The 15575-nt window shown below is 37.2% G+C and overlaps 1 protein-coding gene across 10 annotated transcripts in view; it reads right to left on the bottom strand.

Annotated features, from left to right (window-relative positions):
- The window catches only part of ACSL3 (acyl-CoA synthetase long chain family member 3), a 79073-nt gene that overhangs the window by 15869 nt on the left and 47629 nt on the right, over positions 1 to 15575 (bottom strand). For all 10 annotated transcript variants that reach the window (XM_031008600.3, XM_031008599.3, XM_055380558.2 and 7 more), the window contains 7 exons: positions 9554 to 9731; positions 7897 to 8006; positions 6849 to 6987; positions 4637 to 4787; positions 3202 to 3325; positions 2884 to 2955; positions 1431 to 1570 (listed from right to left, as the gene is read on the bottom strand). In XM_031008600.3, the coding sequence (XP_030864460.1) occupies positions 1431 to 1570; positions 2884 to 2955; positions 3202 to 3325; positions 4637 to 4787; positions 6849 to 6987; positions 7897 to 8006; positions 9554 to 9731 (914 nt within the window). The remainder of the gene's footprint in view (positions 1 to 1430; positions 1571 to 2883; positions 2956 to 3201; positions 3326 to 4636; positions 4788 to 6848; positions 6988 to 7896; positions 8007 to 9553; positions 9732 to 15575) is intronic.

The following is a 15575-nucleotide window of genomic DNA, read 5'->3' as shown; positions in this document are numbered from 1 at the left end:
AGACGGCCAACTTTACAACTCACTGAAGAAATAACTAACGTAAGGCAGGAAAAAAAACTTACAAAGTTCTAAATTATGTGAAGCATCTGAAAACTATATTAATATTACCATAAAAAATACTTTGAATGTCATACTTCCATTTTCTAACTTCTAAGCTATTTTATGATCAAATCATAAATCTATGTACTCTATTAACACTACACAAATACAGGTTGGAACAAAACTGATCATTTAAAGCCTTAAATACAAAACATTTAATTATATTCATACTGAAATAAATATAAAAGCAAAAGAGAAACTATTTCTCAAAATAATTAAAACTACCTAAGTGTTCACAGAAAATATAAACTCACAAATAGCAAAATCTTAAGTGAAAACACACTTTTAATGACATTGCAGGTTTTTTAAACTGCTCATACTATTACAAAGGTTTTTTGTTTGCTTGTCTTTTAAAGAGACAGAGTCTCACTTTCACCCAGGGTGGTGTGCAGTGGTGCAGTCATTGCTCCCAGGCCCAAACAATCCTCCCACTTCAGTCCCTGAAGTAGCTGGGATTACAGATATATGACACCATGCCCAACTAAGCAGAGAAGGAATCTTGCTATGTTGCCCAGGCTGGTCTTGAACTCCTGGCCTCAAGCAATCCTCCCATGTCAAGATGGATTTTTTTTTTTTTTTGAGACAAGAGTCTCACACTCTGTCGCCCAGGCTGGAGTGCAGTGGCGCGATCTCGGCTCACTGCAACCTCTGCCTCCCGAGTGAGTTCAAGCAATTCTCCTGCTTCAGCCTCCCTAACAGCTGAGACTACAGGCACATGCCACCACTCTGGCTAATTTTTGTAATTTTAGTAGAGATGTGGTTTTGTCACGTTGGCCAGGCTGGTCTTGAATTCCTGACCTCAGATGATCTGCCCGCCTTGGCCTCCCAAAGCACTGGGATTACAGAAGTGAGCCACCGTGTTCAGCCAGGATGGATTTTTTTTTTTTTTTTTTTTTTTTGAGACGGATTCTCGCTCTGTTGCCCAGGCAGACAGATCATGCAGTGGCGCAATCTCGGCTCACTGCAAGCTCCGCCTCCTGGGTTCGCACCATTCTCCTGCCTCAGCCTCCTGAGTAGCTGGGATTACAGGCGCCCGCCACCAAGCCCCGCTAATTTCTTTTTGTGTTTTTAGTAGAGACGGGGTTTCACTGTGTTAGCCAGGATGGTCTCGATCTCCTGACCTCGTGATCCACCTGCCTCGGCCTCCCAAAGTGCTGGGATTACAGGCATGAGCCACCGCGCCCGGCCCGGGACGGATTTTTTTAAAGAGTTCTCTTGACTTTACGAAATATATTTCTTTCTTATAGCTATCTCAATTAATTGGGCTATTAATGTGAACTAAATGATTAAATTATCAAGAGGAGAAAGAAGGAGGTAGAGAGTTTACTTACCTATCGCACAGTGGAGTATTACGTCCTTTTGAAATCTGTTCCATTTTGTAATTATAGGCCAGAATAAACAAATTACGTTGAAAACTACTCATTTCACTGACTTTATTCATGACATTTTTGTAGATCCGATCCATGATTTCCTAAATGTATAAAAATGAGTTTAACATAGTTAATAATAACAGCTGCCTTACATATTCACTTAGCATCAGATTAATATTTCTAGCAATATTAAGGCATTTTAAAAGAAGTATTCTTCAACTGTGGATGTGATTCAGCAAGAAGGAAAAAACCTTTTGTGAATTTTTCAAAAAAATGTATCCTATCAAGATCAAACTTTTAAAATCGAACCACAATTAGTTTAAAAATAAAGTTTCCACAAAAATAATTTTTAAAAGCAGAAATATATCTAGATACTCATATAAATTGTAAGATATTCTTAATATTGCTTTGCTTATCTTACTAATTCTGAACTAAAACCTACTCACAAAATAAACAAACAACCGTCTGAAATGGTTTTTCAAAATGTCCTAACTTTATCCTATAAAAATATACAGTACCACATTCTTTGCTCACAAGAAGACCATGCAACGTTTGGGGGTTTTTGTTTGGCTATTTGTCTTTCGATACTGCACCAGGAAGTTTTCCTTGTCTGCGCTGCATTTTGCTTGCTAGGTCCATTACTGTGAAGTATACTTTAATGACTTAAAATAATGTTTCCTCCACAACTTTAAATTATACGTCATTTTTAAGTGAACTAAGAATTTAAGTTGGATACTAAAGAAACTATAATTACAGAAAGAAACTACGAAACTACTGATTATTTATATTTGACTTTGAAGTAACTATGTAATTATTCTTGACGTAAGCATTTAGGTACCCGACAATAATTCCCATCATTTCCAAACAAACTCAGCCTATGTTATAAGGAGCCAGAAAATCACTGCTGCCCCATTTCCCTTGTCTTATTCCCAGGCCCCTATATTATGTATGGATGAACAGCCCCTCTTAAGTCATTCAAAGCTGCACCAGCTTCTCTGTCACTCTGTTTGGTGTTTAGGCCAGACTTTCCCTGAGGACTCAGGAGGTAACTATATAGCTTGCTTAAAAGGAGGTGATCTCACACTTTGCCTCCTAGCTCTCAATAGGCTTCAAGTGTCAATGAATTCACAAACAGATATCATGAAAATAATTTTTATTTTAACAAAAAGGTATTTAGGCAACGAGTTGATAATTACACACAGAAGCTGAAATTAAGTTGAGTGCTTAGTAAATAAAAAAGCCAGCTAAAACAAGACTGAAGAAATCCCATAGCGCCTAAGGCAATATTCATAATCAATAAGGAATAAATCCTACATAAACTACCTTGTCAACAATATATTTTTCACTAGCACTAATGCTTTGTAGCGGGTGATACTTCTTTAATACTCAATATTAAATAAGGGTCACTTCTTACCGGAACTGCTGCCATCAGTGTTGGTTTCAACATGGATGTATCCCCTTTGCTTCCTTTTTTAATTTTTGAAGACTACGAAATAAGAAAAAGTGATCCATATAAAGTGATCCTTATTTTTAAAATTCAATGGTATTCTTAGATCAAAAAGCCTATTATAAATTATTTTAATGTACTTATAGTCTAAGAAGCACTTAAAAGGCTAAAGCTCATTTTAAAACGAACCATCGCTCTCACAATATACTGTCATACTGACTGAAAAAAATGCATTACAATTCACTATGATTCTTTAGTATTTCAAGTCACAGACATTGAACTTACCTGATCTGCTAAAGTCTGTGGTGAAGAGTAACCAATGCGGCATCCGTGAGAAAGACAGACAAGCTCAGCACTTAATTCTAGAACATGGGCCAGAGGCAAATATCCAATGTAGACATCTTCCTCTCTAAAAGAAAAGGGAGACGTCAGAAACAAAAGTCAGGTGCCGTCTATGCCAAAAGTGCCCTATAATGGGAGCAAGCTTGAAGGCACATGGAAGGGCCCCAGGGCATCAATTTGCTGGTCAAGTGTGTGTGTGTTTGTGAGAGAGAGAGAGAGAGAGAGAGAGAGAGAGAGAGAGAGAGAGAGAGAGAGAGGTGAAAACAGAGGATAGACAGATGCTGGGGATGGGAGGGAAAAAGAATTACAGCTCAACCTAAAAGCAAGGAGGCGCACACTCGCAGGAAGGAATGCTGTTTCCCATCCTACTTAAAAGCACCCAGGAATTATAAGCGTTGCTGAAGCAAAGTACTGAGGCACAAGAAACAGTGGCTTAAACAAATAATAATACAGGGTTCTTTTGAAGAACAGAAGAAATCATCCAAGGAGGAAATGGTCTTTACATCTAGTGGGTTGCCAACCAGAAGAGTTAAAGTAGAATCCACAACTATCTGCCAGAAATTTTACAGATAAGACTCTTGTTGTGGGAATTGGATTACGTAATAAATTAGATCTTAATATACAGAAAATGTGTAAGTATTTGTATATACTTCAAGAGCTGCCCCCATAACCAAAATATAGAAGGTAACTGAGGCAAACCTGTAAGAAAACTGTTGCACTTAATTTTTTCTGAAATGTATGCATACGTAAGAGACATTCCTCCATCCCCAAGTTCAATACCATAGCAATTACGTGAGTGTGTGTGTGCGTGTATGTTTGTAATTTCTGTGCATAAAAGCATCAAAAATATCCAACCACTGTACCCTATTGGTCATCACAATACCAACTGCATCTCTGGCAATGTTTCCTTGACAGTCCCTCAAACTTCCATCTGGTTTCCTCCATCAGTCTCTTTCCCACTCCACTCTACCTTCCGCTGCTACCACTGGAGTTTGTATTAACAAGAAAAATCAGAGACCGAATACTGAAGCTCAACAAATACTTAGTGAATAAATTAAGTTACCTGTTCACCTGAATTGTATTTAGATATTAAAAAAACTACAGCAGCAAATACAAGCTGATTAAAACAACTTAAAGGATTTACAACTAGAAAAATTTAAGTTCTGTACTTTTTAAAATATATCTATGTATTTTCAACCTCACAACTATAACTATTTTGTCATTAATTTTAATGTCCTTTTTTATTTTTTAAGGAAATGCCTACTACAAACAGATTCAGAAGGACTAATTTAGCCATATATTAATAAAATGACACAAATGCTAACATTATAACAGACATAAATACTTAACTACTCAATGTTACTTTACTATGACATACCCCAGTTCTGGAATCCTTTCTGCCATCCCAGTTATACCAGCAATAATGTTACTATGTGAGATCATGACTCCCTTTGGAAGTCCTGTGGATCCACTTGTGTACATGATTACTGCAATATCTGAGGGCAATGGTTTGCTATGAGGTTGGTTTTCTGCATTGAAGAGAAAAAAACACACACATACACTTTTATGAGATTCAGCTGTATCAACAATTTCTTTTCATTATCATCAAATAAATAACTCAATCAAATTGAGTTAATTTAACTCAATTCAACAAATATTAGTTATACTGAGATCAACAAAATAGATCAAGTCCCTGCATGTATGGGAGATATATTCTATTGAGATATACAAACAGATTAACCTATGAAGAAAACCGAAGCAAGACAAGGTGAGAAGATGACAATAGATGCTATTTGGATGGAAAAGCCTGGAGAGCGTCTCTGTAGAGTTTCGTTTAGCAAAGGCCTGAATAAAGTGAAGAAGGGAGCCACGGAAACCCTGGAACTGGGAGAAGAGTGTTCTAATTAGAAGGAAATAAGCAAATGCAAAGACCCAAAGGTAGGAATGTGCTCAGCATATCTAAAGACCAGCAAGGAGTGTGGCTGGAACAGAGTGAGCAAGAGGAAGAGTGGCAAGAAACAATGGTAAAGTGGCTATCAGGGACCACACATAGGACCTCAAAGGCCACGGGAAGAACTCTGGATTACGTTCTGGATGTAAAGCAATGTTGTTTTGAACAGGAGTATGTTACTATCTGTGAAAAAAAAGATCACTTTGGCTGCTGGGTGGCTAACTTTACAAGGGGAAAAAAGGTATCAGGGAGACAAGATTATCCCAGTAATTCAACTAAGAAATAAAGGTAGCTTTGGACTAGAGTATCTAGGTGTTTGCTAAAAACCATTCACTGCTTCACAGTGGTGACTAACTTGGTTACACTCAGAGTCCTGCATTAAAACACGATGTGAACCATTTGAAATCAGAAGAGTACCAGCCTAAGGACAACAGCTAAGAAGCTATAGAGGTGGCACAGCAGAAGAACAAAGAGAAATAGGTCATGGTTGGCATTGCTGATATGTCTGAACCACTCCCAGAACTACTCTACATGTGGACTTCTAAATGAGTGTGAAAAAATTATTTAAACGTACTCCCAATAGAATATCCTTCCTCTCCTGTCAGTCAAGATACACTTCTTAAATAATGTTTACACTTGGAAGTCTTTACTTCCAAACCAGCCCTTCACTCCTTCAATCCACAGCACCCTTCTCCAACACCACCACTTCTTGGAAATTACAATCCCTGTGTCATCTGACCTCTGCATGCAGCCCCTGATCCTGCTGATGACTCACCAAGATCTCCTTTCCCTTGGCTTCCAGGAACCACATACTACTAGATATTTTCTTCTTTCCTCTCTGACTAGTCCTTAGTAGCCTCTGAGGCCACCATTCCCTGTTGGTGACCTCACCCCCTACTCCCACAGCTATAATTAAAACCTAACTGCTTCTAGCTTCCAAATCTCTAAGTCCAAACATAACTCGAGTACTAGACTTTTACACACCACTGTCCACAATATATCTGCATCTAAATATCCCACTACCACTCAAATTCCAGGTGCCTAAAATTTGAGCTGAGTGAATGCTTACATCTAATTACTAGGTTTCCAACTACAGAGGAAATGCAGTCCCAGCATCCCAGCAGCTTTTGCAGTATCTCTAAACACTAGTACACTAGCTAACATTTTCTGACGCTTTTTTGAGAATAGGAACTTGTAGAGTCACCATGCCTAGGTGTGCTAGTTGGAGGGTAAGGTTTTCACCTCAGGAAAGGGAAGAACTGGAACACGGAGTAAAAGGAGGCCTCCAGGTTTAGCCACTCTGTTAACACTTACAGGTAATTCACATAGGACAAGATTAATGTCATTATTTATAAACTAACTTTAAACCACCCAAAACTATCACCATAAAAAGGAAATGAAAAAAAACTGAATGTAAAATATTTTAAATTTCAAATAAATACTTTTAAAACATTAATAATTAATGTTTATATTTTTCCTTAAAACTTTCTTTAAAGACGAGATGAAAGTATACCTAGAGGGACCTGTTTTCCTAACTGATGTGTCATTTGAGCTAACCTCAGAATCAAAACTTTGGCATAATTCTGGAGAATGTGGTCACCAGAAAGCACAGGTAAGGAATTAGAAAAGTGTAACATACCCATGCTGGCCTTGGCTCCCAGGGCCTCCACTGCAGCCATGGTATGCACAATGATGCCCTTGGGGAACTCGGACCAGGTTGGTGGCTTTCCATCAACAGTGATGATGTGCCGCAGGCGTGGGACCAAAGAAACTATATCCTAGAAATACACCAACATTCATCACGTTCATTATTTTTCAAGCAGCTTAGCGAATAAGAAAAGTAGTTTACCATATTCGGTGAATCATTAAGTAATTTCCTGCCTCAAAAAAGAAAGAAGAAAGGGTACACTGGCATAATATCACTTTTTACAGATGGTTAAGTATTGGTCTGAATTTAAATTATTATTTTATAGCTTTAGATTCACTGTGTGTACCCTTGGCCTTTGGTAAAACCCTGATCAAGAAGGGTACTGCCTTACAAAATGGGCATGTAAACACAGGTTGCCTAAACTGTAGAGAAACCAGAAGCCCCTCATATTTTCAAGAGACTACATAAAAATATATGGGGGAAGGAGGAGAAAATTCACACGTAAACTTGTTCAAAATTTTCTTTTGGAACAAGTTTACATGTGAATTTTCTCCTCCTTCCCCCATATAGAATAGCCCAGATATTTCTGGGAGTTGTCTAGAGACCAAAGAAACCTCTTTTTACTGTAATATCATTAAAAGTCTCCCTTTTTAACTTTCAAACAATTCTGAAAACTTGTAATTACTTAATGCTTCAGAAGTAAAATAAAAATTACTAGTTTAAAATATAACCCTTCAAAATTACAAATTTACTAAAAGTAAACTAGAAAATAGATGAGCACAGTAAGAGAAAAAGTAGTCGTAATTTCTTCAATTTAAACATAGGCATCTTAACAATTTATAACTCTGGATTACTTATACATGAATATATACAAAATCTACTTTTTATTTTCTAAAGGAAAAAATAAAGTATGATATTCATAAAAGTCCACAAAGATTAAGGACTTAAAAGTCATAAAAGAACTAAGTATCAATAATAGGGCTCATGACACTGAAAATTCTAAAGTATCAGACAGTTAGAAAGTAACTAGAGTCCTCACCTTCAACTTTGTTTGTAAGAGTTCTTTACTAGTAATGATGTTGGTCACCTCTGTTTCATTTAATGCATGAACAATGGCTGGACCTCCTAGAGTAGCATATAACGTAACAACTAAAAGGAAAAGCAGCAGCCAGTCAAATATTCAAACATTTAACTACAAATGTAAAGTCTCTGAATGTGGAGACGAATCATAAAAAAGCATTAGGAGCCCTAAACTGTTAAATCCATAGTCTCTAAGTGTTATGTTTTTTAAAGTTATCTTACCATACTAATCAACATTACACCTACTCATCCTCCCCTAAATGCCCCAAGATTTCCAATTTTTAAAGATGAAGATATTTAAATTTTTATTTTGTTTCACTTACAGATGTTACTCTGGGACTACCACATTGTGAAGGAATTATAACTGATTTCTAAGACTTCAAATTCTTAATTGTTGGCCACTTGGCTTTACAATGTGAAAAAGAACATATACAAATAGGATGACACACTGAATGTCAGATTTACGGTGTATGTCAAGAAAAGAGCACAAACAAGTGGCAGTACCGTTTATTCTCAAGCAAAAATATCTAAAGACAAACATTCTCAGAAATGCTGAAATTACATAACATGAATAATGTAGATTTTTATTTACTTTCTGCCTAACTCAAAAAAAAAATACAAAATGACTTTGAAAATAATTCTTTTAAAGCTCCTCAAAAGAAACAATGTAAATCCAAACCTGTGACAACAAAAATGGAAGGTTTGTTTAAAAGAAAAGGTGTAGGAGGCCTAGCACTGTGGCTCACGTTTATATTCCCAGCACTTTGGGAGGCCGAGGTGGGCGGATCACAAGGTCAGGAGATCAAGACCATCCTGGCCAACATGGTGAAACCCCATCTCTACTAAAAATACAAAAAATTAGCCAGGCATGGCGGCATGCGCCTGCAGTCCCAGCTACTCGAGAGGCTAAGGCAGGAGAATTGCTTGAACCCAGGAGGCAGAGGCTGCAGTAACCTGAGATTGTGCCACTGCATTCCAGCCTTGCGACAGAGTGAGACTCCATCTCAAAAATAAGAAAAAGAAAAGGTGGAGGAATTTACAGCAAGAAATCTGGTGAAAGTGTATTTTCTGTTTCATCTGAAGGATGAGACTAAACATCCACAAATTACTGTCACATTTTGGCACCGAGACCTCTGAACTTATGCTTCCAGAACTATCTCACAGACTGAGCCACCACAATTACCACTCAAATAATTACAATATGAAAACTCTATTGTTTAACCTGCACCTTGAAGTTCACCAGGTTTCAGTATGGAAGTGTTTCGGAGGTCAACTGTTGTTACTGATAGAGGTGACAAAACAAAATGACAGTAACTTCTAAAGAGGATTCCTGAGAAATGGTATTGGAACAATGGCCCCTAAGTGAAGGTCTAGCTCTCAAGACCTGAAAGTCTCCCATGAAGAGGTTCAAGCCTCACTGCAACATTGATTGGTACAATTTTTCATATAATTGATTTATTTTCCAAAATAAACCAAAAATTCCAAGTCATAACAGAGTTCTCCACTAACTGGACACTGGGTGAAAATTAACATCAGAATTTTAACCTCTTCAGAGTAAAGTATTTCAATAAATATCTGTAAGTTCATTCTTCCAGAAGATAAGAAAGTCTACATACGCTGAAAATTATACATAAAACACGCCTGTGCAGCTATCATCCACTCGGCCCTGGTCTCACAGAAGATGGCGATGTTGGTCTTTGGTTTCTGACCCAACATCTGTAATCCATTTCCAAAATTAAAGGCTCGAACAAAGACATCTTCATAGGAGAGCCAATTATACTGTCCAAGAATAACCTGATAAAACAAAAAAAAATATTTTAATGTAATCAAAATTATAATTTACAGAAAGAAACCAGAATATCGTCCAAATGTTATGATGAACCAGAAAGTTACGTTTGCATAGAATTATTTTTTTAATAAAAAGCTAGAAACTGAGTTTGAGTGAAAAATCTATTTTAAAAATTAGCTATTTTGTGACGTCTTCTATAACAACTCAAATCTTATATTGTAACTGGGGGGGTTTTGGCTTTATTTTTGGTTTTCAAAAATATTGAGAGTTTGATAGGCTCGTAAAGGTCAACTGCCTGGCCAAATGGTCATATACTAATAATCTACTTATAAATTTCATCTATTTAAATGATGTAGGTGTTAATATTTAGCCTAGTACCAAGTACCGCAGATGCCAAAATTTTAATTTCTCTCTATTTAGGAATTCCTAAATGTCAGTATCAGACGGTATAATATGATTCACAGAAACTTTCTCTATCCAAGCTAACAGAAATCTTTATGATTGCTGAACTTGAATTGCCATATCAAACTCTGGATAAGCAAAAGCAAAGTAAACAAGTTTCTGTTTACACAACCAGGTGGACTAGTTATACTATTCAAAGTCCCTCTGTTCAAGCCTTAAATGCTTACTGGCACCGCCAGGCTTTCAATATTTTATCCGTTTATCGTAAGTGCTGGTAATACCAAATATGCATTAGTAAAAACTCCCTTTTAAAGTTTTTTAACATATTGTCTTTAGAAATTTTCCTCAAGTTAGACAAAACCATAAATCCCTAATTACATACAGACTGTATAAAAAGCTCCTCTCTCTGCAAAAATATATAGGTAATTAATTCCCAAACATGGCTGTGTCAGTAATATACATCTCAAACACCTTAAAATCATCTGACCATGTTCATTTTATAAATGTAAACATTTAAGAAATTTCTAGAAGAGGTTGGATAAAGATAAAAACGGAAAAGGATAAACGCTGCCATCTAGTGTCCCATGCAATTACGCATTTAAGAAATAAATTTTTATTTTGATGGATAAAGCAACTGCATTTAAGATGGTACTTATTTACTTTACTGGTCCCAAACTCTCACCTTGCTCTTTACCCCCATGAAATGCTCAGCACAGGGAGCTCCAATGACTTCAAAAGGAGCTCTGTGAGGGTGAGAAGACAGATGACGACTTGGCCAAAATGTGCAGGAACTGGATTATAATTATTAAGAATTTTACACTCTAAAGGTTAAGAATGCACTACCTTCCAGATTCTAATATGTAAGTGACAGGATTTATAAATTTCAAAGACTATGTGTGTTCTGAAGAGGTGTTTGATATATAATCTAAATATGTAAACTCATGCAATGATGCCACCATGTGGCAAAGGAATCAAATGAGCGTAAGATTTCCACATATGTAAAAAATAAAATATAAAACGAAATCTGAATCTCATGATTTTAATTCTTTAAACCACTGAATCATCTAGTAATTACGTTTTTCATAAATATTTCATTTAGAGGACACTACCCACTCTATATTTTATCTGATTTGCGCTGGAAAAGTTTCTAATCCTAACTTTGTCCCTATGGCTAGCCCAAGACAAGATTAAACTATTTATTCCTTGCCAATATCATTGAACACTGCTGCATGCAGAACAGCCAATCTTATTAAATCCAGGACCTCAACACCCTGAAGCAATCCTATCATATATCCCTGGTCTATTCGTTTTCTCACCCTCTGAAATACCTCTGAAACCTTCTCTCTATTCAAATAGCCTCCTCTGGGCAGGTGCACTGGCTCATGCCTGTAATCTCAACACTTTGGAAGGCTGAGACAGGCAACTCATTTGAGGCCAGGAATTCGAGACCAGCCTGGGCAACACAGCAAGACCCCATGTCTAAAAAAGTGTAAAAATTAGCCAGATGTGCAGTACATGCCTGTTGTCCCAGCTACCTAAGAGGCTGAGGCAAAAGGATCACCCGACCCCAGGAACTCAAGGCTGCAGAGAGCTATGATCATACCACTACACTCCAGCCTGGGCAAGAGTGAGACCCTGTCTCAAAATACACACACACACACACACACACACACACACACCTTCCACCCTTCCTTCTCTCTACTTACAGGTGGTAATCTTGTCTCCTACTGAAAACCTCTTTAAGCACTAGGACTTGTTTTACTTTCACTATTTAGAAATATTTCAAAATTACACATGTTCCTGTCTTCTTCAGTAAAGTACACCTGGCTTCATTTAACCATTCTCTCTGCAACTGAAGATCACTATGAAAAAATTATTCTGAGGGGAGCCACAGAGTAAAAATATTCAAGAGATCTGGATAGTTGTAATAATCATGATAATGATAATGAGGGTAACTAACCTTTATTAGTGCTTACTACATGCTAAGGACACGGCAAGTGTTAACTTATTAAACTCTTACCAAACCTGTAAAAAACTGTTACTATTATTATCCCTATTTTACAATGAGAATATGGAGATGTAGAGTAAATATAACTTGTTCAAAATCATGTAACTAATAAGTAATGGGACTAGAATATGAACCCAGGCAAACTCATTCCAGAGATTAAGCATAAAATCACAATGCTTCAACTGCACTGTAGAAAGAAGTCCGGGTCTTATTAAACAGGTGAGTAAGGTGGCCTGATTAACAATTGTGAAAAATCATTTTTATGCTGTGTGTGAGTGAATTACAGTTGGGGGCAAGTGTGGAAGCAAGGAGGCCTGCTAAAAAAAAAGGCGGGGGAGGCTGTAAGAAATGTAAATCAGACACCCCTGATTTTCTGGCTTCAACAATTTGGTATGCAGCAGTGCCTTTAATAAATAGGATGGAAGGAGAGGGACAGTTTGGAAGGGGAAACTAAGAGAAGAGTAATATAATAACCAACCCACAAATCCCAGCCAAGAGACTGACCATAATTTGTTACATATAGCATGATGCAAATGTCCTAATAAATCAGAAAATAAGTTTTATACACATACACAAACAGGGTAAAAAAAGTGACTAAGAAATAACACAAAAGACAGCATTAAGAAAGAGGAAAAGAAAGCTAAGTCAACTTACAAGGACATAAATGAGTGTTTCTATTATCTTTTTGGATCAATTTAGAAGGAATGTCATAGTGAAGTCTTCTCTAAGCACCATTATTACATAATCCCTCATTCTCTTCTTATTTTTGTAAAATACCTAAGAAAAAATCAAGTGTTTCTGATAGCTCACAAAGTATATGAGCCAGCTTGTACTCTTTGCTGTTTCTATTTTTAGTCTTTGCAGCTTTGTTCTATTTCAGGTATACATGTATTTTAAAGTTGTCCTGAAATCATTTCACTGTTCATTTCAAGACGACGTTAGTGCAATGCATTTACTGCTGGGAACACTGGAATCAGGTGATGCTGACACAGGTTCCAGCTCTTAACTCTGCTACAGTTTTATAAAACCATATGAAACTTAAAAGGATCCTGAAAAGGCCTGCCAAGCAACCAAGTGCCTTTTGTTTTTCTGTCCTCCCAGGAAGAATCTGATCGTAGTGAAGCTGGTGGCTACTCTACCTTGGACACAACGAGAGCAGGGTCATCGCCACTGCCTTTTTTCGTCCACTCATCCTCCCCTCAGGACCTCAAAATAGACTGTTGGGATAAGATGGAAACAAAGCTTCAAAGTTCATTAATTTGAAATAAGGCTTGTGCATCTTTCCTTCAACCATATCAGATACAACATTCTGGGGTTAATCCCCAAAAGTCTTCCTCAAAAAATATTTTAAATATTGCTACAACATTCGTTTTCTTTTCCAGTTGAAGATTATCTTCAAATATGGAAACTGTTTAATGAAGACACACTTCACTGAGCTTGATCAGCTAGCAGGCACTAATGGCAGAAAGTACAGCTTAACCCACCAGTTGTGAAAGTTCCCCTTTTCAACATCCTAGGCAGATGCTGCTACTGATGCAATGCAATGGGTGTAACAAGAAACCAAGAGAGGGGAAAACAAAAAAGGCCTAGCATGTTTAACATGCAGCTGAGATACCCACTCTGCAGTCTGCAGATCACTGCCACAGCTGCAACACAGAATGAACAGAAACTAAAGCCTCAGCTAACCAGCGGCACTGCACACTTTCTTCTTGAGTATGGCCAAGAGAAAGTACTTGTTTCATTTGCTATATGCGAAATCCAAAAATTAATTCTACTTTCCCAATGAACCTAAAGAAAACTATAACATGTTGCCAAGACACAGTCTAGACACAGCCTTCTGAACAAAGTTTGATGAACCACAAATGCCAATTTCATAGCAAATGCTAGTAGGCAGATCTTCTGACATATAGAAATTCAAAACCTCCTTTACTAACTAAATAAAACTTCACAGTAATGAACTATAGACAGAAAAAGTTGCTAAAAAAACAGTCTGTCTCACCTCCTAACTTTTATGAGTTCAAATACTTCATACTTTGTTGAATAATCATTGAATACAAAGGCACTATGGTTAAGACAAGCAGGAAAGCACCACATACAGTTACACACGCACATTTAGGAAACAACTATCATAGCTCTAGGATTTTATTTTGTCCAGTTATACTGATACACGAATTAGGAAGAAATTTCATATTCACCACATAAGCTTTTCTTCTTTTTACACAATTGAGAACTAGTTTGCAGCTGGACATACCGAATGACGACTGAAAGACAATACTAGCCACATTAAAATGAATAAAATACGTGTGGGATACCGGAGAAAAACTAAGCTTCCTGAAAAATAAGACTTCTGTATATATGCTTAGACTAAAAGAGAATCCAACCTTTGAATTCAAATAGCATATCAAAGACAAAAAAATGAATCTATAAGCAGATAGAAAAGTAGGAAACTTTTGCACATAAAAATGTACTGCTTTCAGTACCTTCTCATAACTACCCGATTTCTCAAAAACAGACTCAAGAACAGAGTGCCATAAAAAGCTGTGCTGGTTGGGTGCTGTGGCTCATGCCTGTAATCCCAGCACTTTGGGAGGCCAAGGTGGGCGGATCACCTGAGGCTGGGAGTTCGAGACCAGCCTGACCAACATGGAGAAACCCTGTCTCTACTAAAAATACAAAATTAGCCGGACGTGGTGGCACATGCCTGTAATCCCAACTACTCGGGAGGCTGAGCCAGGAGAATCACTTGAGCCCAGGAGGCGGACGTTGCGGTGAGCTGAGATGGCACCATTGCACTCCAGCCTGGGCAACAAGAGTGAAACCCCATCTCAAAAAAAAAAAAAAAAAAAAAAAGGCAGTGCTAAATATGTAAATATGACAAAAGCAAACTTCATTATGATAAAACGTTTTGGAAATTACAATCCATAGGCTAGAAAAGAAAAATCAAACATGCTTAACTCATGATTTCAATTTCTAGAAATGTGCTATTAACTTCAGCAAGATCTTAAATAGAAAAAAATTCAGTTTTTTCTAAGTCTGCAAAAGAAATAGGGAATATGCCTTAAAAATAAGGTGACCACCTAACCATCCAAACTAGGGCACTTTTGAGACTGTAAGGGGGCACTATTAATGTCACAGCAACAAGTATAAATCAGGATGGTTTCAGATAAAACAAGATACACAACTACTCTATTTAAACGTGAGGAAATTTACAGATTCTGTTGTCGAGTTAAAATGTTTTTAGTTTCTAGGAATTACTGACATCAACTTGCTTGGCATCTCCTTCATGTTTTGAGGAAAATGATGTATGAAATTTGTTTAAGTGGCAAAATTAATGGGCCATATATAGAGGAGGTTAAGCAACATCCCTCTGGCCCTCCAGTAAAAGAGGAGCTCTGAGTTTTTCATTCCATAGTTGCAGTTATTTGGACCCTCCTTCAAG

Source organism: Gorilla gorilla, chromosome 11 (assembly GCF_029281585.2).
Source record: "Gorilla gorilla gorilla isolate KB3781 chromosome 11, NHGRI_mGorGor1-v2.1_pri, whole genome shotgun sequence".
Lineage (NCBI taxonomy): Eukaryota > Metazoa > Chordata > Mammalia > Primates > Hominidae > Gorilla > Gorilla gorilla.
This window is presented reverse-complemented; position numbering and strand designations above follow the sequence as displayed.